This window comes from Sturnus vulgaris, chromosome 6 (assembly GCF_052056855.1).
Source record: "Sturnus vulgaris isolate bStuVul1 chromosome 6, bStuVul1.hap1, whole genome shotgun sequence".
Classification (NCBI taxonomy): domain Eukaryota; kingdom Metazoa; phylum Chordata; class Aves; order Passeriformes; family Sturnidae; genus Sturnus; species Sturnus vulgaris.
In genome coordinates, this window is record NC_142248.1 from 12,709,959 (window position 1) to 12,730,934 (window position 20,976).

The 20,976-nt window shown below is 41.1% G+C and overlaps 1 protein-coding gene across 5 annotated transcripts in view; it reads right to left on the bottom strand.

The window, feature by feature from the left end:
- Positions 1-20,976, bottom strand: part of PAPLN (papilin, proteoglycan like sulfated glycoprotein) — a 57,674-nt gene that overhangs the window by 29,726 nt on the left and 6,972 nt on the right. For 2 of the 5 annotated variants that reach the window (XM_088167024.1, XM_088167023.1), the window contains exons 2-3: positions 17,310-17,454; positions 6,151-6,213 (exon numbers count right to left, since the gene is read on the bottom strand). In XM_088167024.1, the coding sequence (XP_088023150.1) occupies positions 6,151-6,213; positions 17,310-17,318 (72 nt within the window). In that variant the 5' untranslated portion in view covers positions 17,319-17,454. Of the gene's footprint in view, positions 1-6,150; positions 6,214-16,449; positions 16,547-17,309; positions 17,455-20,976 lie in introns of those variants that run through there. The other 3 variants (XM_088167026.1, XM_088167025.1, XM_088167022.1) reach the window with 2 other exon arrangements.

Genomic DNA, 20,976 nt, shown 5'->3' on the forward strand with positions numbered 1-20,976 from the left:
AGAACTAGAATTATTTACTCCTTCTATGGAGAGTAAAATCTGCAGGGACTCTTTGTTGTTAGGCTTATGCACCCACAGAGTGCAGGAACAATCATTTTCTTCAGTATCACTCCATTTATGTATACCCCAAAAGGAGCATCAGACAAAAGAATCCTCCCAAAGCTGTACAGTGTCAGAGAAACATTTTAATAGGGGCCCAACTCCCATATTTGGAAATCTGTGTACAGTCCTCATTACTTCAGTAACTGCACACGTGTATACAGGCAAAGATAAAGCTGTATGTTTATAATAAATAATAAATATATTATTACATAACCTGATAACAGGACATTTTTAGATGCTGTCAGACAGTTTCTGTTCCAAAAGCCTCTTTCTGCTCTCTCCAGACTCTGGAATGCTTTTATCTCATGTCAGCCAGGACAACTAGATTCCATTCTCTCATGGATTTCAGAATGAAAAATCCACAATCTTCATCACTGTTACAAATTCATTTGGTTCCATTCTTCCCTTGCTTCAGCCTTACATGGATACAAGAATGTAGTTTCTTTATCTGTATAAAGTATATATTTTAATGTTTCAAGAGAAGTGAGAAAATGCATACAACTGTCTTCCTGATTTCTAAAAACTCCCCCAAAAGCAGTCAGCTAATGCCCAAGTTTTATCACCAGTTGAGACACCAGCAAGGCATCCTTTCTGGGAATATTGATATTGTCCATGACCCTGGGAGTGTGGGTTTTCAGGGCTCATTTGCATACAGGCTGCTGTGGTATAGATATTTAGAAGGGCAGGAATTTAATTTTTATGAACACTGCATTGCTTTCTTCATTTCTTAGACAGAAGAATTGCTGACATAGTTGCAGCATCTGCTGTTACCAGGCCAACTGTATCTGATATCATCAGCAAGTAAAAAGCTATGCCTCTGAGTCATGAGACCTCCAGACCTCATCTGCAAAGACAATTCCACTATGCATCACATGCAAACAAAAGAATTCTGGAAAAGTGTTCTCGATAGCTTATTATGTACAATGTAATGTTTATTTTTGTGTAGGAAACATGCACTGGAAGAGAAGCTATGAATGGGACTTGACTCAGAAAGACAGAAAATGCTGCCACTATATAGGAACACTTTAAAAGGGGTTCTTGAAAGACTTTCCAGTCAGTTTGATGAGATGGATAGGAAACTATGCATGGGAAGAGGACTGTGCTTCCCAGACAAAGGCATTGCAGGCATGCAGCGATCCACAAAGTTCATATCACCAACTGTTGACAAGTGATTCAGTGGGAATAATTTCCTAATGCCTTGTTGCAACTCAAATACTATCAAGCTATCAAAGCAAACATCAATTTACTGTACAGTCCCAAGTGAGCAGTGAAGTTCTGCAGCCACAGATCCAAACAACCTACATCCCAGGTAAGTTCTTACCCCTTGCTCCTTGGGAACCTTTCAGAACTCAGTCACATTGAATTATTTGGTGATTTTTTTTTGGTGATGCTTTTCCAGACCGATGAGCAGCAACAAAACATCCTGTTGCACCACTCCAGCAGTGGCTGCTCAAAGCTCTTGGTTACTGATAACCACGCTATGCCCGAGAGCCTTTGGACAAGGCCAAAACTGCTCACTTTTAGCCCAGAAGGTTGCACAGCTTTGGCCTATTGAGATGCAACTGAAGCATCATTTTGGACACTGAAATGTTGTTACTGTGACCTCTGGGGCTGTTTCACATGCTTACTAGGCTCCATTGGGATCAGATACAAATCTCAGTGCCAACAAGGAGAATATGGCAGAAGACTGGGGCTGATGACAATGCCCTGTCCAGCTGTTACCCACTGAAAACAGATATTGCTCACAATGATAAAATGAGTAATGTGGTGCTACAGTTATATAGTTTCCATGGCTTAAAACTACAGTCAAAATCAGAGTCTCTCTCTTTAACCTTAGTATTTTTTAAAAAACACTGCATCATTTTATTTGATAAATATCTACTTTCTGGTGTTTATAGTTTCTGAAATATGGTTAATGTTTATTTTGACACACCCTGAGCTGTAGTGTCATTTAGGAAACATGTAGAAGAGAAGGGTGAAAGCCAAATATTTTACAAATGAAAACTATCACCACTACTGTAAGGGTTTCATTGCCAAAGTCTTGGCAAGCAAGAAGTGTCTAATGAAATCGTGCAACTTTGTTAACATTGAATAGTAAGTGCTTAGGGAGAAGTTAATTGCTGGGAGAAAAGTTAATAACAGAAAGGGAAAAAGAAAGAAAAGTGTCAAGGTGCCCCCAAAGGTCGGCTGATCCCTGTGGGCTGGGAGGCAGTAGTGGGAGGCTCTCCCAGGACAGCACAGCCAGCCAGGGAGCAGCCCCCAGCCCTGGGAATTGTGCACCTCCACCTGAAACCAGGCTGGGAGTTGGGACTGCAGGTGGGCCTGGCTCATCAGGGTCCAGGGCTGGCCAGGCAGAGTTGTTCTGGGGCAGGAGCCAGCAGTCCCAGGAGGCTACAAGGAGGGCAGTGGGCTGGGTGTTAGTAGTGCCCTCAGTGCCCTACCAGAAACAACCCACGTGGAGTGTGTCCTTAGACCATGTGCTCTTTGGGATATGAACCATTTCCTTCTCCTTTCTATATCCAGAAGAATTACCCAGCACTACAATGATGATCACCAATAATGTATTTCCACATAGCTAAACTCTGCATGACGTGTGGTATCCAACCCTCAAGCTTAATTGAAAGGAAGCTGCAAACATTCAGTATATCTTACATGTTTATAATTTAGATATCTGCTGCTATGCCAATACGCATTTTCAAGATGGCTCCATTGGCAACCAGCTAGGGTATTAGCCAAAAATGCTACCAAAAATGATCTAATGAATCCAAACCACATTAGCAAAGCATTTTTTAATAATTCTGTCTTAACCACCGATCTCGGCTCAGACACAGCAGGCTTGCAAAGAGCTTTGAAGCTGAATAATGCCAAGTACCATTTCTATGAATAATGAATAAGCAATCAAAGAATTGTATTTGAGTAAAACTAGAAAAACAAGAATGAGAGTGAACAAGATGGTGACAGCAGGAAGCAAAATACAAAGTGGTGCAGAAGAAGTATCTTATTAAGACAAGCTGCTTTACAAAGATGAGGAAGAAAACCCAGGCTTTGTTAGCTTTAATGGCTTGTGGTTTACACTCACTGTGTACATCTCCTTTCATCCCACTCTCACCCTAGCCATAGCTCATTGGCATATACTCTCTAACAAATCCAGTAAAATCCAGCAGTACCCCAACACCTTCATTTTCCCAAAACACTTCAGATTCTCCCTACATCACTGACCCCACTCCCTCATGGTTCCTAGCTCTTTCCCACATTCCCTGTTCAACTCTTCAACACTCCCCACTGTGCTACCTGTCTCTGGGCTGTCCCATCCTACAGCTGGCTCCTTCCACACCCACGGATTATCTGTCTGCTGGGGAGGAGATGGTGCATGCACAGCCAGGGATGTGCTGCTCCACGGGACTGTGCCCTGTTGCTGGACAGTGGGCAGAGCACGTACCAGTTACTTTTCAGAAATGGAAAGGCTTCCAGAAACTCTGGGTGGCCTGGAGATGTGGAGGGGAATTAAAGAACTCTAAAAAGATACAGCCATTGCAGAGAAGTCAAATTAATTCTTGGAATCCTTGTGGAGGAAATGGAGCACATTCAGAAAACTCTACAAAGAGGATGATTGTGAGTAAACTTTATGACCCCAAACTTATTTGGAAAAGTGGACAAAACACACAGTATGAAGTCACCAGAAGTTGTTTATCCAAGGGGCCTAACAGGAACTCAAGGTTGAAATGGATAAACTGTTACATACTAGCAGACAACCCTCTCAGCTATATCCACTTCAACATGTGATCATTGGAAAGTGGAAAATCTGACACCAGTTTACAAAATGATCCCAGGGGAACCCACGGAACTGTATATTCAGAGTATAAAACTGACATCAACTGATAAATTAATAGAACTTATAACAAAGAACAGAGCTAGCAGGCACCTGCATAAATACAGGATGTTTGGGAAAAAGTCAATAAGACTTTTAAAGGCAAATCCTTCTATGAATATTGAAGTTCTTCAATTCACAAACACATCAACAAAGGTAACCTGCCAGATACACTCAGATTTGCAAAAAACTTCCAAAAAAATCCTTCACCTAAAGCTTCAAGGGAAGTTAAGCAGTCAGAAGGACAGCTCTTCAATGCATGATGAGCAGGTGGCCCAAAGACAAAAGCAGAAGTAAAATCTCCAGCCACTGCAAGAACTGACATTAGCAGCAGAATTCAATAAGGAACCAGAATGCCTCAACACATTTATCAGTTATGCCAAAACCACAGAAGTAATGGAAGCAGATGATAAGGGTAATATAGGGTAATAAAGGACAACAGAAAACCAGAGACATACTGCAAAGAACGATGGGAAAACATTATAGTAAAAGCGATTTATCACTAAAATGACAGTGGAGATTTAATGTAGGCAACTTAAGTGACACACAGGGGAAACACAAATCCTATCCCAAATTGCTATTATTTATTAATTATTAATTAATATAAATAAATCATTGCATGATAGTTGATATTTAGCTCTCAAGAGCAGGATCTTGATATTATGGCTTCAAGGAGGCATTGACTAAATTCAGAGAAGAGAAACAGAAACATTTCAAGCTCAAAGAGTTCACAAACTCAAAGTGTATTGGAGGAAATTGTACTTGCCTATCCTTTAATGTTTTTTTCTAGACACGTTTGTGACATAGCTGGAAACAGGTTATAAGGCAAAACAAACTGGTCCTACTGGTAAAATTATTCTTATGCATATTTTCTACCTTTCCCTCCACAGGAAGAATAGTAAGGTCTCCTCTTTCTCTGTCCTCACAGTAATTTTTACTGTTTCTGTGTGAGCTTAACTTTGATGTCCTTGTGCACCTCCTGCCCTTTGTTAAACCTGGCTAAGGCATCTAAAAATGTATTCAATAGATTAGCACTTTAACCAATAACAATGTTGAGTTATTCAGAATAAATTAAAAAACAGAATTTCGACCTAGAAATGTAGATCCATATAAAGAAACCGTGTTCAGAGGAAATGTATGACTTGGACAGATCCAGTACGTCAGGGAAACTGTGCTTAAGTGGTGGCCAAGCAAAACTTCTTTCATTCAGCATGGCTTCAAGAGGAACTATTGATTGCATGCAGGGGGTAGAGTCTAAAGCTACAGAGAAGTGTCAGCCTTCACAGTCTCAGGGTATTTTAGTCATATCCCTTAAAAAAAAATCACCAAAATCTCCAAATTTGAGATAGGCAGGTGAACAGATGAACTGAATATATTCCTTTTCTGATTCTTTTAACATACAGTATTATTTTTTATTAGATGTGAGACAGCAAGCACTCATTTAAGCATATTTCCATCTGTAAGAGAAAATATGGCAACTAACAAACTCTGCTTGATTTCTGGTCTCTCATCTCTGATCTTCAAAAGTGGCCTAGAAAGCAAAACACTTACTCCAAGTGATAATTGCCTCTTTTTTCCCCCATTCTCTGTTCCTTTACACCTAACAAACATGCAATATCTTCCTTTGCTAACACTTCCACTCTCTTACCTTAGATGTCCAACTCACTAATAAAGTTTAACTTCAAGTCAGGGAAACTGATCTCAAGCTGCATTTACTTCAGAAAGATCCCGCTTCTCACTCAGAAAGGAACAGGAATCCCTGTTCTTAATTGCTGCATTCTTTTTCTGATAATATCACATTGCCTTAACATAAAGTAATCTCTCCCAGCAAAGCTAAACCACATGGCTAATACTTATAAGACCAAAGAAAAGAGAAAAATGAACTAACCAAAAATCCCTTCTCTTTATTTCAAGTGATAACTCTCTCTAGCTTTGAAGCAGGAGACAGCAATTACTCCTTCGCAGATAAAATCCCTAGAACCAGAGGCATTACCAGAATTCTATTATTTAATTGCCATGTTAGACTTTTCATAAGATGTGCCACAATAGGCCTGATGACTTGAACCTATTAGCTCATTCAGAAATATTTTTTGTAAAGCACTTGAGTTACAGATGTTGACAGCTCTTAACAGAAGTATCTTTCATTTCTTGTAACAGTGCTCAGAAGAGCATTTACTTACTGAAAATGCAGAAGGTGACATCGTTGTTAGAATAAGCAGAAGGAACAAGTTCTTCATCTCTGCCTGTGGGAACAGAAAAATTACTCATCAGGGTTGCTTGCTTCTTTGCTGTGTTTTTGGTGGAAAAGCTACAATGCCATGAAGTAAAAATGGAGGTGGATGTAAAATCAAGGGGAGAGAAGAAAAGCAGTTTTACCACTAAACTCCCTGGATAGATGAAGGCATCTGCAAAGATTGAAATTACCCTGCACAGAAAGCCAGGATATAATTACTGAGAGTGAATATTTCCCTGAACTTTCCTCTGGTTTTATGAGAACACCATCCTCAGGCACAGTGGAGGGTGCATGCTGTTGCATGTCTGCCCTCCCACCTCTTTACGTATACACCTGATAAAATACTTGAAGATTGCAATGACTTCAATCAACCCAAGGTAAAAAATTCCACAGTTAACATTTTTGTACCCTACATTCATCTTGTGTGGTTGTCCTTGTTTCAAATCCAACAATTCATCATGGACAGCTGTAGCTAGATTCCACCGTGAGGAGTTATATGCCCTCTGCAGAGCTGGAAAGGAGATCAGGTCATGTAGGCTGGTATGGCAGCACACAACAGTTCCTAAATTTGGGGTGTTATCCACATTTGGGACCACAATACTTTGTTGGTTCCCTGTTGCTACCTAATCTTTCCTCTTTTGAGTAGCAGCCTATACCAACCACCACTCACCAGAGCTCACAGCTGTGACAGGGACACCTCAGCCACTACAGACTGACTCTTTCTCATCACCATTTTCTCATGACCTCATGACCAGTTCAGCTCAGGAAAAAAAAAGTGACAGACTAGATATTCCTAGCAGATTTTTATCTAGTTTGAGCTTCTTTCTAACTTGGAAAAGGAAAGGTAAAAGGAGACATTTTCCTTTCACAGTATACAAAACTATCAAGGAAGAAATGTTTATTTCATCAGTCATTGTAACAATACCTATTTTAATATTAAAACTTCATATATAGCCCCTTTAGTCTGGCCTATTAAATCTGGATAAAATACAGAATGTCTATCACTATTGACAATGATAACATAAATATAAAATCATTGTTGCATGAGGATATGACATTAGAAGCAAGAAATGCCCAAAATGAAACTTACTTGATCTGGTATTTGAGAATTTCAGGTTACTATATGATGGGCAGCCATTTTTCTTATAGTCCTGGGCCTCAATTAACAGATATTATTACAACTCTCCAAGTCCATATATACCATGGATTTTAATACTCTCAGCATTCACTGCACTGAGAATAAAAAGCTTGTTTCTAAATACTTGCACTTTTAGATGTAAAAGCTACTAAAAAAATTAGTTGCACCAAAGTCTGTGTGCAAAGTGGTAATGAGCAGGGAAAATGGAATTGGGAAAATAAACACTGATACACTTCTCTCCCTAAATACTGAGTGCGAATCATAAGATTCATAAGAAAATTAAGATATAGGAGCTTTTTATATGAAAAATATTTTATATATTGGTTTAGTCATTCTTAGGAAACTGAGGGAAGACTGTGTATCCTCCATCACCCACAGGTGCTATTACTACTGTTCCTATTCAAATCAAGGAAGAAACAACCTGGGGATATCCTCCAGAAGAGGTAAAGATTGCTCTATGTGCTGTAGAGGCCAATGACCAGATTGGGCTGGACCTGTGTCACAGCCCTACCAAGCGTCCTATCCTTTCTCAGGGGAAGCACAGGCAAGAAGAGACCCTTTTGCTACAAGATCCGTGTACACAAACAGCAAAGTTCTCCTGAATGACTTTATAATGTGCCCACAGCACTAGGAAAAGGCACCGTGAAAGCAGCATCTTCCTTGAATGGTACTGGTATCAGAGGTAAGTATTTGAGATTAGCTCCTATTCTTACTACCAAGAGGGGGAAAAAAAAAATCATCTCTTCCCCTGAACTCCTCTCTCACATATTGCATTTCCAGCCACCTCTCAGGTCCACAGATATGGCCTTAAAAATCAAATCCTTCTTCTGCTGCTAATGAACTGTCTGCTCAGCTCTTTCTACCGTCTGAGCCAAGAGACAGACAGGGAGCTGGGTCCAAACTACACGAGGCTCCTGGAGAAGAGGCTAGAGGAACAGGGCTAGCACTTTTCCCATTCCTCAGGTAGTTAGTGTCTTGGATGTTTTTAGCCAGACAGGAGAAAAAGATTCTCTGAGGAGACAACTAGAGTCAGAACCCAATGTAGGGGGCAACCCTGGGCACCAAACCAGCAAGAGGTTACAGCTCTGGTGCTTGCTTGTACTTTTGCGCCATTGCACTTGCAGGGAAATTGCTATCATATGTCCCAAATGTAGCATTAAAATGTTTAGACCATCCAGCTCTATTAAACTAGTCAAGAGATTCCAGGAAGGATCGGCAGAAGGAAGAACAGGACTGTCTGTATCCTATGAAATTCCCCACTGGAAAACAAGTCTTGTATTCGATTACTGAGCATCAACAAAATTTTTATTTTAGAAGCTTCCTCAGATGTAGAATTCAGCATTGATTCCTTTCACCTTAGTTTCAACCACAACAGATGGGATTGAAGAATCTGTCTGAAACCTTAATAAAAGGGTCAAGTTCTGTTTCTAGATTTAATGGCCCTTTAACTCCTTGCAGGACCGGGGGTACAGCAGCACATGTTTATTCTGCTTGTTTGCCATTCTTCTCACCACAGGCTGGGTATGTGGGGGAAGGAATGAAAAGGACAGTGTTTTGCAGTTCTTTCACTTGTAGCAACAGCAGCTGCTGCTTCCTGAGCCTCCTGAGCCCTCCCCAGCTCCCTTTTCCCACCGTGTGCTAGAACAGCATCTCCACCCCTCCTCCACCCAGAAGCAGCAGCAGAGCCTGAGGGGAAATGGTGACTTTATGCTCAAGCTATGGAACAGCTGCTGGAAAGCTCACAGGGAGGAATTCCTGCCATAGTGCTAAAATATGAAGTTATCTCAGCGACAGGGTTTATGAGTTCACGAGAAGAAAGGAACAAGCAGAATCTTTGACCAGAAATAGAGGTATGCCCACCTGAAACCTCTGCCCATACACCAGAAGAGATTCAAATTGTCTAGGCAATTGTCACATCTGGCATTAACTGCTTGGGTGAGATGAATAAAAGACTTGAAGTGGGGAGTGGTTCCAGCCATCTGTGAGCTTGGTCAAAAAGAATTAGCTTCAGAGTTCAGCTCTGGACTGTTTTCTATAGGAGATGCTGACTCAAGCTTCTCCAAACACAGGAGAAATTCAAACTGGGCTCTAACTTTAGCAGCTCAGGAGCCTTCTATTCCAAAACAGGAGGGTGAGAGGACCACAGAGGAGATAGCTGGAATTTCCTAACTGAACAGAACAGGAGAACTCCATTACCACTGGAAGGGATAAGCACCCTTATTTCAGGGCTTAACACTGAACACAAGGAAAGAAGCTTTTGCCTTTACAAACAGAAGTTCTAGAAAAGACAGATGGACAGACTTGGAGCCTTCTCTACACCAGAGCCAGCGGTGAGCTGCTGTAAAAATATTTTATTTAGTTAGAAACTCTTATCCTGGGCCAAGCAGGCTTAGCAAGATCAGTCAAATCTTCATGAAGACCAGGAGTATATTTTGGATTCAAGGAGAGTTTCAATGACTCCTATATTTACTTTATGTGTGTAAATCCTGCATTTCAATGCATAAATAAAATTGCTTACTTAAACTTGGCCACTTTTTCAAACAACCTCTTAGCATCCATGTTCTTGGGGAAACAAGACCTACATTGCCTGTATATATATCAAAAAATAACTTTGAATCAGTTGTCTAATTTCAGGGTCTCAAAAGCAATAAAGTTACATTTTGAGGGAAAAGATACTGGACGAGAATGAAGAGATGTGTTGAACTTTTAAAATCTGTTTAGATGATTACTTTTTCTTTTCAACAGGAAGGAAATCCAAACTTGAAAGTAATGTTATGAATAACTTAGCCCTTTGTAAGCAAGCTGTTTAGGCACTACAGAATCAGATCACAAAGTCAGAATAAAACAAGTTTCATGAGTTCCATTGCTCACACGCTTATCAGGTTTTCTCTGTTCTTTTTGAAAATAATTGGACAGCCAGTGTTATTCTCTGTTTAGCACATGAGACAGACCAGCCTTCTGTGGCCTGTGAACCACATTTCTAGATCATCTTTGGCCAGACATATCACATATGTGGGTCAGGGATAGTTCTAGAGTGGTTCATAGGCAGAAGACAAAAAGACCCCTTCAGGGTTCCCACTTGTGTAATCTAGATGAGATTTAGCTAGACATGCAGGTAGGTGGCAAAGCCACCCAATATTACTGATTTTGGCAGGTCCTTACAAGTAATTTCATCTCCCTTTTGGGAATTTGAATTACCCAGTACGGATCTATCATTCCCTTTGAAGTTACCCTGTTACAGAAGCTGCCTTTGCATGCACAGCTTCTGAGATACAGGTCGGCCACCCCGGCAATAAATATTTACCTGCTGCAATATCAACAAAAATGGCTTATTGTAAAGTTTAGCACATCCAGCACTAATGCAGACGTTGCCACAGGGATTCCACTACTTGCACCTTTTCAGAAATTCCTTCCCTTTCCTCCACTCATTCTCCTTTAACACATCAGATCTCACTTTGATGTTATATTTTTAGAAGTTTGGTTGAAGGAGGTGGGAAGCCAGAATGGGCAACATATCATCATCCTGTTATTCAGTGACATGAATTTATTGAGTCATTGACTGAGAGCAAAGTCTTTGAGCTTTTAGACTCACTACATTTTCTAAAGACATTATAATTTTTGCTTTGCTCCAAAAACCATTCAGCATATCTTTGTTCCAGCTTGCTTTTGTTTGCCTTGACAACTGAGAAGCACCTTTTAAGTTTTTGCCGGAAGAATTAAAGAGGAAAAACATACGCACAGGGAAAGAAGCTAAGATGAAGGTGGAGAGACAAAGGGGCTCCATGGAACAGAGATCAAGGATAAGGAAAAACTTCCCTTTGCTTAGGATGTGAGCTGAGTGAGGAGAGCATGAGCACCACATCACACAGCCTGGAGGAACCAGGGAACAAATGACTGCTTTAGGCAGGTGATATCACATTCAAGATACTTCTTTATATGCCTATTTTCTGCCCCAACCACAGGAAATAATCCTTTTTTGGACAATTTTTCAAAGAAAATCATGGGTCTTACTTCCTTTGGGTTGGGACAGATAAGCCAAATAATATCTATGTGCCCATTAAAACAGCAGGATGATGAATTTGCTTTGTCTTGACCATGCAATGAACTACATTCATGAAGAGCTGTTTGTATACAAAGCCAGGGGTTAATGTTTATAAATGAGTTCAAACACAGGACTGGCTGAAAGGGCTTAATGGGAAAGGAGAGAAAACAAAGAAAACACAAGTTGTCTAAGCAGTTTTAAGGCAGTGTCTTTACCATTGGTATCCAGATTTAATAATTCATTCTAAATACAAGTTAGAAGTTGAAGAATCCTCATCAAGGAAGTAACCCCACTGAGGTATATTTTCTGCCATGTTATGCATATTATGAAAGACAAACTTTCAGCTAGAATACCTTTAAGATTCACCTTGTTAAATGAAAAAAAAAAAGTTAGAGTTAGAAAAACTTACTAACAAGCGCAGCAGCAGAGCACCAGCTGGCTGGAGAACTGAGTAGTGGTAACACAGAAGCACCTTCGAGCCTGCTCTATCCATGGCTTTCAACTCAGCCTTCAGGCTGATTCCTAACATGAATCTGCACCAGGCCATTGCTTCATGTGGCTAACACAGACTCATAATATTTTTTACAGAGGACTTCTGCAGTAAAGGAAAGTTCAGCAACACCTGGGGAAGCCAAAGCAGCCTCTGAATACTGAAATCACACAAAACAGTAGCAGAAAAATCATCAGGCTCAAGAGCAAGATCAACACACAGAGATGCTAGTAAGGCCTCACACCATTCCCTATCAGTGAGTGGGAAGATGCAGACTTGCCTCATTCTCCTCTCCAAAATCCACAATGATGTATCTCAGGCTTAGGTCAGTGAAGCAGCATCTTCTAAGCAAATGCAATCTCTATGCCAACCCTTTGCAGGAGCTAATACAGTATTTCGTGAGGGCAATTTTCTGCCTACCTATTAATATCAGCTCAGATTCAATTTTATGCAACTAGCCTCCCACTATTAGGTTTGCAGCAAGAGATTTATTATAAGGAGTAAAGATAGGATTCTGCTTTCTATTTTGGTAGTCTCCCTGTGCTTAGCTGTTAATTAAATCTGGGAGCATGTAGGGATAACGACAAGCACACAGACTGATTTAGACACTGCTAAAAGAAGCCACACACTGCCTATGGAAAATACATGACAAGGATATAATGCCCCAAACACTAGCATAATTGAAGAGGAATGGCTAACAGTCTTTTACATTTACTACTGTCCTGTCATAGCTTAAGCTTAATTTCTATGAGTTATTTAGCCTGGCCTGAAGTATGACCTGACACTGAACACTGCTGCTGTTTATAAATAATAGAATGGATTGGGTTGGAAGGGATCTTAAAGATCATTTAGTTCAACCTCCCTGCCATGGGTAGGGACACCTCCACTAGATCAGGTTATTCAAAGCCACATCTGACCTGGTGTTGAACACACTGATGATGGGGCATCCCCAGTTTTTCTGGGCAGCCTGTTAAGTGTTGTTGAGGTTGTTAACCCCTTAAGTGTTATTTCCCTGGGCCTTCCTTTATCCTCCTTTTAAAAATAGGAAAAATGTTCACCTTTTTCCAGTCACTGAGGAGTTTGCCTGACTGCTATCACTTTGCAAATATCATGGAGGGTGACTTGACAACCACATCAGTCAGTTCTCTCAGGACCCTAGGAAGCATCTCATCAAGCCCCACAGACTTGTGCCTATTCAGTTTCCACAGGTGGTCTCAAACCTTCTCTTCACTTACATTGGGAGGGACTTCACTCCCCAACCCCCACCTAAGCATGTTACCCAGCTAAAACTAATCTCTTACAATTCAAATTTTTGAGAATTCTTTAGGAAAAATAAAGGATTTTCATGCTGGAAGATTGCTTCAAAATTTATTTAACTTTATTCCATTCTAAATATAAACACAGCAATTTCTCTGCTGTGCAATGGGTTAAAAAATAAAAATAAAAAATGAGGGTTATTTCAAGAGGATATTTTAAAACTATATAAATTTTTCTCTTCCTCTCTGCAAGATTCACATCACTGTTCACTGAGAGGATGTTAGCACTACATTCAATAGTATACTTGCAGTATATATGCACAGGGAACACCTGTAAAACTTTTAAATAAATTTGCTTGGGGACTAATAATAGCCAGGAAAACACGAGACATTTTATCCTAAACCTCATATGGGTTTTGATTGCTGCTGTCTCTACATTGTTTCTGGAAGCAAAGATCGTTTTTTTCATTTAAAGTTAACTCAGTTTTATATATATATAAACATGTCAAACACACCACACTTGTACAGGTACATCTCTTCCCTAAGGAATAGCTCCTACAGATTGTGATGCAGACACACCTTCAGTGGTATAAGGCAGAAATTCCTGCAGAGAAATCTGTGGGCTTGCTTACATTACTGTGCAAGAGAAAGATGAGTAACATGAGGTGAACTAAAAGAAACAAAAATGGAACAAAATCACAAACCAGAACTTCAGATTAACAAATTTAGGAGGGAGAATATGTGCTAGTGGAATTGAGGCTGCTGTCTCTGAGAATACTGGCCATAGCATCTTTCATCTGTCACTAAAAATTAACTTCATAAAAAATGATCTTAGGAGGGTGTGATCACACTGCAGTGCCTGGAGAGCTCTCAAAGGAAGCACATGCTCGACGGTGTGATCACAGCAAAATGACAACGGTGTGATATGATCTAAAAATAATTTTGTTCTTTGCTCTGAAACTGGTTTCTCCCACAGATGCCCAAACCAGAGCCTCCAATTATTCCTTTAAGGGCTAGGCAGAGAAATAAACAATCCGTGGATGGCACTTGTTTCCTATACATCACGTCTGCATGTCAGGAAGGTGAGCTTATTACTGTGTGAGAAAGTGTAAACAAATTATTTGATCATAGGCTATGCATATGAGTAGACACCCACTCAAGTACTTTTATATTAAAGTCCCTTCCCCAACATCTAGCAACCCTTATTATTCATTATCCAAGACAAGACTGGACCACAACAAATCACAGTTCAGGTCCAGGAGTGCTAAAAAATGAGCCTGTGGAGCTGTATCCAGCAGAGCATCATTTTGAGAGAAATAAGTCCTTTTGACAAGTCCATCATACAGTGGGCATAACTGCAACTGACTGTCCTGAATCCAAGCAATCATCCATCACTGCCTGGGCTCAGTAGCTGTGCCAGGTACACTGCAGGGCATACAGCACTTCTGTATCAGCCTTCCCACAGATCTAAAGCAAAGCAACCTATTTCTTCTGGCGTTCACTGAGCATCAAAATGCCACCAGGGAAACATTTCCCCCCTCATCCAGCTGATATGAGCCTGTAATGCTAATTGTGAGGACTACTGTAATTTCCTCCTGTGTATTCTAGGTACTGTTCTCATACAAAACAGAGCTCCTATTTTCTTACAAAAAAAGCTATTTGTTTGCTGTGTATTCTAAGTCACTAGGTACATAGATGAATGAATGAAATGGTTAACATTTTATTAACATTTAAGGTCCCCACTGAACAAAGAGAAAGCCTTCTAATAGCCTAAGCTCTATATGTCATGAGGCACAGAACAGTATTTTGCCTTATTTACATTATATTCAGAAAAAGGGGTCCACAATCAAGATCAGAGGGTTTGGGGTTTTTTTCTCTCAGGTTTCCTATTTCAACAGAACAAAAATAATAAACTTTGCACCTTTGACTCAAAAAATGCTACCAAGAAAACCAGTTGCAACAGCCTAGCTGCTTTCCTGTTTCCTCAATCCTTTTAGCAAGTCTGGACATGGCCATTCACCTAGACTCCAAAAGAATCTTGGTGCCTAATTTGAGAGGCAATTAATCCCTGAAGCAGCTAGATCAGGTGAGATCTACCTGCATTCTCCTTTACCAAGCTGGTAAGCAGCTGGATCTGAGAGAGCCCATCCCAAAGCCAAAGGGAAGTGATCTGCATTGGAAGTTACTGCATATACTGAACAGCAACATTTGAGATCATCCATTCCCTAAGTTCTTTACACAGTGCTGGCTACTTTCCCTTAAAATTGAGACAATTTTGGTTTTTTGCCTAATATTCTTTTTAACATAAATACGTATAGAGACCAGCAAACAAAGCTCTACATCCTTGCTTGAAAATCACCTCAAATCCCTCATCACACACCTTCTATCAAAGGCTACATTCAGAGTGGATTGTTGACTAACAAACAGATTCGGAATAAGCAAATGCTAAAAGAAACTATCCCAACCCCAGCATTTCTGTGATGCTATCAAGCGCTTAAACACATGGAAAAAGATATTTCAAAACCGAACAACTTTAAGGTGTCAGGACACTTCACAGTCTATAAGAACCTGAAAACAGGCCCAAAATAGAAGTCTTAATTATCTCACACTGGACAGACAAAAGAGCACAAAACTTCCAGAGATAGCAAATTTGCTCTTCTTTAATTTTTTTCCTTTTATCAGCCAATTAATTCATTGACATGAACAAATATTAGTTTAAGTTAGTGCCATACCAAAGACACTCGGTGACTTTATCCACCCGTGTTCCCCATCACAAACACCTCCCTTTGCTCCCTGTAAGAGCAGAACATTCATCCTGGAAGGCCAGAGGGAGGCTGTGTAGCACATTGGCTCATCCTCACACTGCACCTTGGAAAGAATGGCTTTGCTGGCTGCTCTGTCTGCAGAGACTGAGAATGCTCTGACATTAAAGCGTGTGGCACATCTCTGAGAAGCCAGGATAAAAATATATAAGCTGCAAGCCAGTTTACAAAGGAGCTATTAAAGGACCTCATAAGTACAATGTAGAAAGGGTAAATGTGTTTGTGTAGTCACTTTCCAAAGTAACAAACAAGGGTGTTTACAAACTCACTTTAAGGTCCCTGCAGACAGATCCGAACATCACCTCACTAAACTCCTGTACTAATACTAGCTATTCCTAGTCCTAGGGACTCCATTCAAAGCTAACAAAACCTTCATCAAAGCTTTGAAATTCAGTTTCAAATCACTGCTCCCCTACTCCCACCTGATCCCCCACCCACAGGGAGCACCCGGTGCTCCAGGCAAATCTGCTGCCCTCCACATTGCTTCCAGACCATTACCTGCTCCGTGCCAGGACAGCTCCCCAGATCCCTGCAGCCACCGCCTTGGCCTGCCTCACACCTCATCCTCCCTCGGCTGTGGGGTCCCAAAAACTCCCATTCCTTCACAGCTCTGCTGGCTCTGACGGCGTGGTTTGGCCAGGCCTGCCTCGCACCTTATCCTCCCTCAGGTGTGGGGTCCCAAAAGCTCCCGTTCCTTCACAGACAGCTTTGGTGGCTCTGACGGCGTGGTTTGGCCGGGCCTGCCTCCAGCTCCCTCACACAGCAGCACCGGGGTGATGCACGGCCACACCCTGCCCTCAGCACCTGCTGGCACAGCGGAGCTCTCCAGGGATGGCGCTCAGGGGCTACAAGAGCCGTAGCACCCAGCCAGGCTTTTATTCCCGTGTGTCAGAACTCCGTTCGTGCAGTCCCGCTGTCTCTGCCTGGCACCCCGTGCGCTGACAGAGCGTGTGTGATCCCGGCGGGCTCTCCCCTTATCCCCTCACACCTTCCCGGACACCTTCCCGGACACCTTCCCGGACACCTCCCTCCCTGCTCCCCCCGCCGCCGAGCAGGAGCAGCACCGAGAGCGGGAACAGCACTGCGGGCACATGGAGCCCCGCTGGGATTCGCTGCGCGTCAAAGGGACGCGTGTTCGCCAAACTCACGGAGCATCTTCTCCCCTCCCTGCTGAGAAATGAAATTTTGTAGTCATAAGGACTCTGGTCTCTCCTCTCCCCCTCTGTACTCTTTTAATTGAAAGGAATAAAAAAGGGTGGGAAATGAAAAAGAGTTTAACAGCACTGAAAAGATAATAGAGAATAGATATGCAGGTAGGGGGATCGGGAGACAGCCCCGAACACGAAGTCAAGCCCTACCTTCTGCATGTGCCTGTGACAGGTGAGCACAAAAGTTGGAGACGCTCTGTAGTCAAGCTCCAGAAGCCACTTTCCAATCGTTCTTGTTGAAACAGTGGCACTTCAGGGCTCTTCTCTCCCGCTTCTGTTTGGTTACTAATCCTTACTGCACAGGAAAAGCAGAGTTGTATTTCATTTAACCCCTTCAGCTTCTCAGTTTCTTCACAGGAGTTTTCACTTTTGCTTTGGAAAGCCAGCGTCGTAAGCACGCACAGAGGCACGCCTGCCTTGGAATTGTTTCTAGCTTCTGTACTCTGTGTGTGAGCACACACATGAGCCCTAAACTGTGCCTAAAGTTTTTGCAGGGGTGGAGCCCTTTGTAATTAGTTTTATTTTAGCTGTAGGCATCATATCAAAAGAGAGACAGCTATCCACAGATCCCTTCAGTATTCATTTTCACTAAGTTCTTAACTCTGAAAAAAAAAAAAAAAGATTTAACTTTACATTTACTTTAAAACTACAGACTGAATCACAGTTCACAAATAAGCTTCTGACAAAATAAACTTTGAACTTAAATAAAATTCATAGCTAGATTTGGGTCTAGGCAAAGTTAAGCAGACCCTTAAAATCTGAAAATAGCAGCAATTTGGATACAGACCTGAATTTAACCAAAGACAATGGCAGTACAAGTTTCTCTGTTTTTTTCCTCTAACAAATGCCATGCAATTCAGAAACCCCCTGAAAATTCCTGTGAAGGAACAATTTAACAACATAAAAACTGTTAAAGGAAAAGGAATCTAGTTGGATGCATTACAAGGAAAAACTTGTGTTTTTAATCATGTGGATACTAGAGAAAACATTGCATAACAACTTATGTGTTGCTGTTGTTTTATTTTGCAAACAGATAAATCTGCCCCCCATTGATTTTGTCCTCTGCTTAGTATAAAACAAATAAATACTGAAATACAGAGACCGCAAATCTAAAAAAATAGATTCTGGTCCAGCAATTATAATAGCTACCAGCATTTCAAACCCTATTTAATATTATGAGCAAGATTTCCTAGATTATAAGAACAGCTTTAAAGTTTTAAGTTTGCGTTGGTCTTTTATGTTTTGCCTTTCAGTTTTAGAGTCCTTTTTAATCATTTTTGAGTTCATTTGTAACCATAAGAGAGACAACTCTGTTTGTCAAAGGCAAGATGAAGCTTCTACCTTCAGGTAACTCCACACGTTGGATCTTCCATGGAAGATATCAAGATGTGCAATGAAATCTCCACAACTGGTATCACTACTGTCTTCTTGGCCATGCTGCTGCTTTGGATAATCAAAAGGGACAATATCCTTGCCAACTGTGACAAGCCTAGATGTGCACAGCTCCAGATGGAAGTTTCTAGCAGACTTGTACATGCATCAGACACAGAAGCTATTTTATTCCAGGGATATGGCTCTCTTCATCCCTGCTGTTCAATCCCTGTCCAGCAGCTAGCCATGAAAGGTACACAGTTCTCAAATCCTACCATTACTCATCTCACAGGGGACAGAGTTCAAATAAAAGTCACATCTTTTCCACAAGCAAAAGCAATCCTGTACTTTCCTGTCAAAGCTAACTCTGCCACAATAAACAAGGATAAGCCCTAACAGGAAACCCAGTACAAAATGACAACACCTCCACAAAGCAGGGGGGAACCACAAGATACTGAAAGACACAATACACCCCAGAAGAACATCTAATGGTGGTGCAGTTGCATGACTACCTATGTCAGGAGAAACAAAAATTGGACATTGTTAATATAGAAATTATTGTCCTGCCTCTTTAGACTCAAATTTTCTTTTAAGAAAAATAAATCTGGGCTTTGGGCCAATCTGTGGTCCCTCTTTTTGCATCAGAAAGTGGTTACATGAGCACATGATTTTTTTTTCCACCTGTACTTAGTCACTGGCTAATGCCATCCTGCTAGGTGTCACCTTTTATCCTAAGCTTCATGTTATTTGGTCAAACCAACACCTGAACCCGTGGCCTTCTATGAATAAACCAAACTCTCAGATCAGTTCAAAGCTTTTAGCCCATTGGCAAGAAAAAGCTTGAAATCCAATCCCAGAGATTCAAAAACTAGAAGGCAAAACTCCCCACAACTTCAAATCAATTTATAAATACCCAATCATTAAATGCCTCTCATGGCAGTGGGATCCTCAATTAATGTTTTTTTTAAATACCAAGCTTAATAATGTTCTTGTAGTTCTTGTGTTCCTGTTGATAAACTGCGAGGGAGTACAGAGACAGGGAAAATATGACTGCTCACATTGGAATCTAGCCAGGATACATCCAAAAAACAGCTGTGCCTACTGCATTAAAGCAGATATTGTGTAAACACATCTGGATTAATTTTAACCCCATACAGACTTAATAGATGAGCTCCTCATATGCTGAAATAAAAAAAAGAAGTGACCAGACTTTTACCACAACTAAGCAACATAAAACATCAATTAAATTTCTTTTATGAAAAAGAAAGGAAAGAATAATCTGCTCATATTTCCTGGTTCCAGCAGAGATGTGACAAAATCAGAAGCTGTTAGTGTAGGATTTGAGCTTGAGGCTAGTTCTTACTCAAAAAAAGGCAATGCAAATAAACCTTTGCCCTGTGGTTTCACAGAAAGTTTTGCATATGTACCTTTCCTCTGAGAGAAAGGACATGATCCTTGTGTTGAAATTGTTTTCATCACTTACCTTTTAGTGAAAACAAGATAATCCACTGATTCAAGACCATTCTCATCTCTTGGTAAGACACTGACTATAGAATAAACACAGCAGGACCTCTTGCCACTAGGTGTGTCCAGTGGCTGGCCTGGCATCTGGGTGTCCCAGATGAGGTCAAGAAGAAACAGTTGAGATGAGTGCATAGTGAATGGGTGCTGCTGAAGATGATATCCCTTCTAGCCTGATCACTGAAGTGCTTCTGGCAAGGATCGACCTCTACAGGAGCTGCAACATTGGGATTTCAACAGTTACATGGCCAGAGGCCAGCAGTAAAACTTCTGCTTTCTCTTTTGTTATACCTTTCATGGGAATAAACTACCAGGATTCCTTACTGCCAGAGGCTATTTCCAAAGGCTATCTAAAGATCTGCAAGCTTTACTGGACAGGGCTCCAGTCTAGCTAGTTATGGCTGGTTAACACAGCACTGCAGCACTTAGCTGGTCAGCAGATGCTCACCAAGATGCTCTATCACTCCTCATCCTCAACACAACAGAAAAACTGATGGAAAAACTTGTCAAACATCATAAATACAGGAAGATTACTACTCACTGGTTACTGTCATGGGCAAAACAGACTTGACTTCAGAGAAATTAATTACTGAGAAATAAAACCTAAACACCTTGCTGCTTCCTCAGGGGGAACTTAACACCTAACTTTTCTACCTCCTGTCTTCTCCCCCAGAGCAGCAACCAAAAAATTCATGCAGGACTCACAAAGCTTCCAGAAGAGAAGCTTGGGCATTCATGCAAGGAAGAGAAGAATCTGTGTTCAGTTTGGTTTCATAATCTGAACCTCTCAAGACACTACTGTGATCAGGAAACCGTGGCATAGTCATATTACAAACTGGTGTTCTTGATTGCTCACTTTACCATTTAGCCAAAGAGCGGGGATCTGGGGTGCTGTGATTATGTCTGGGTCACCTGCTTAAAAATA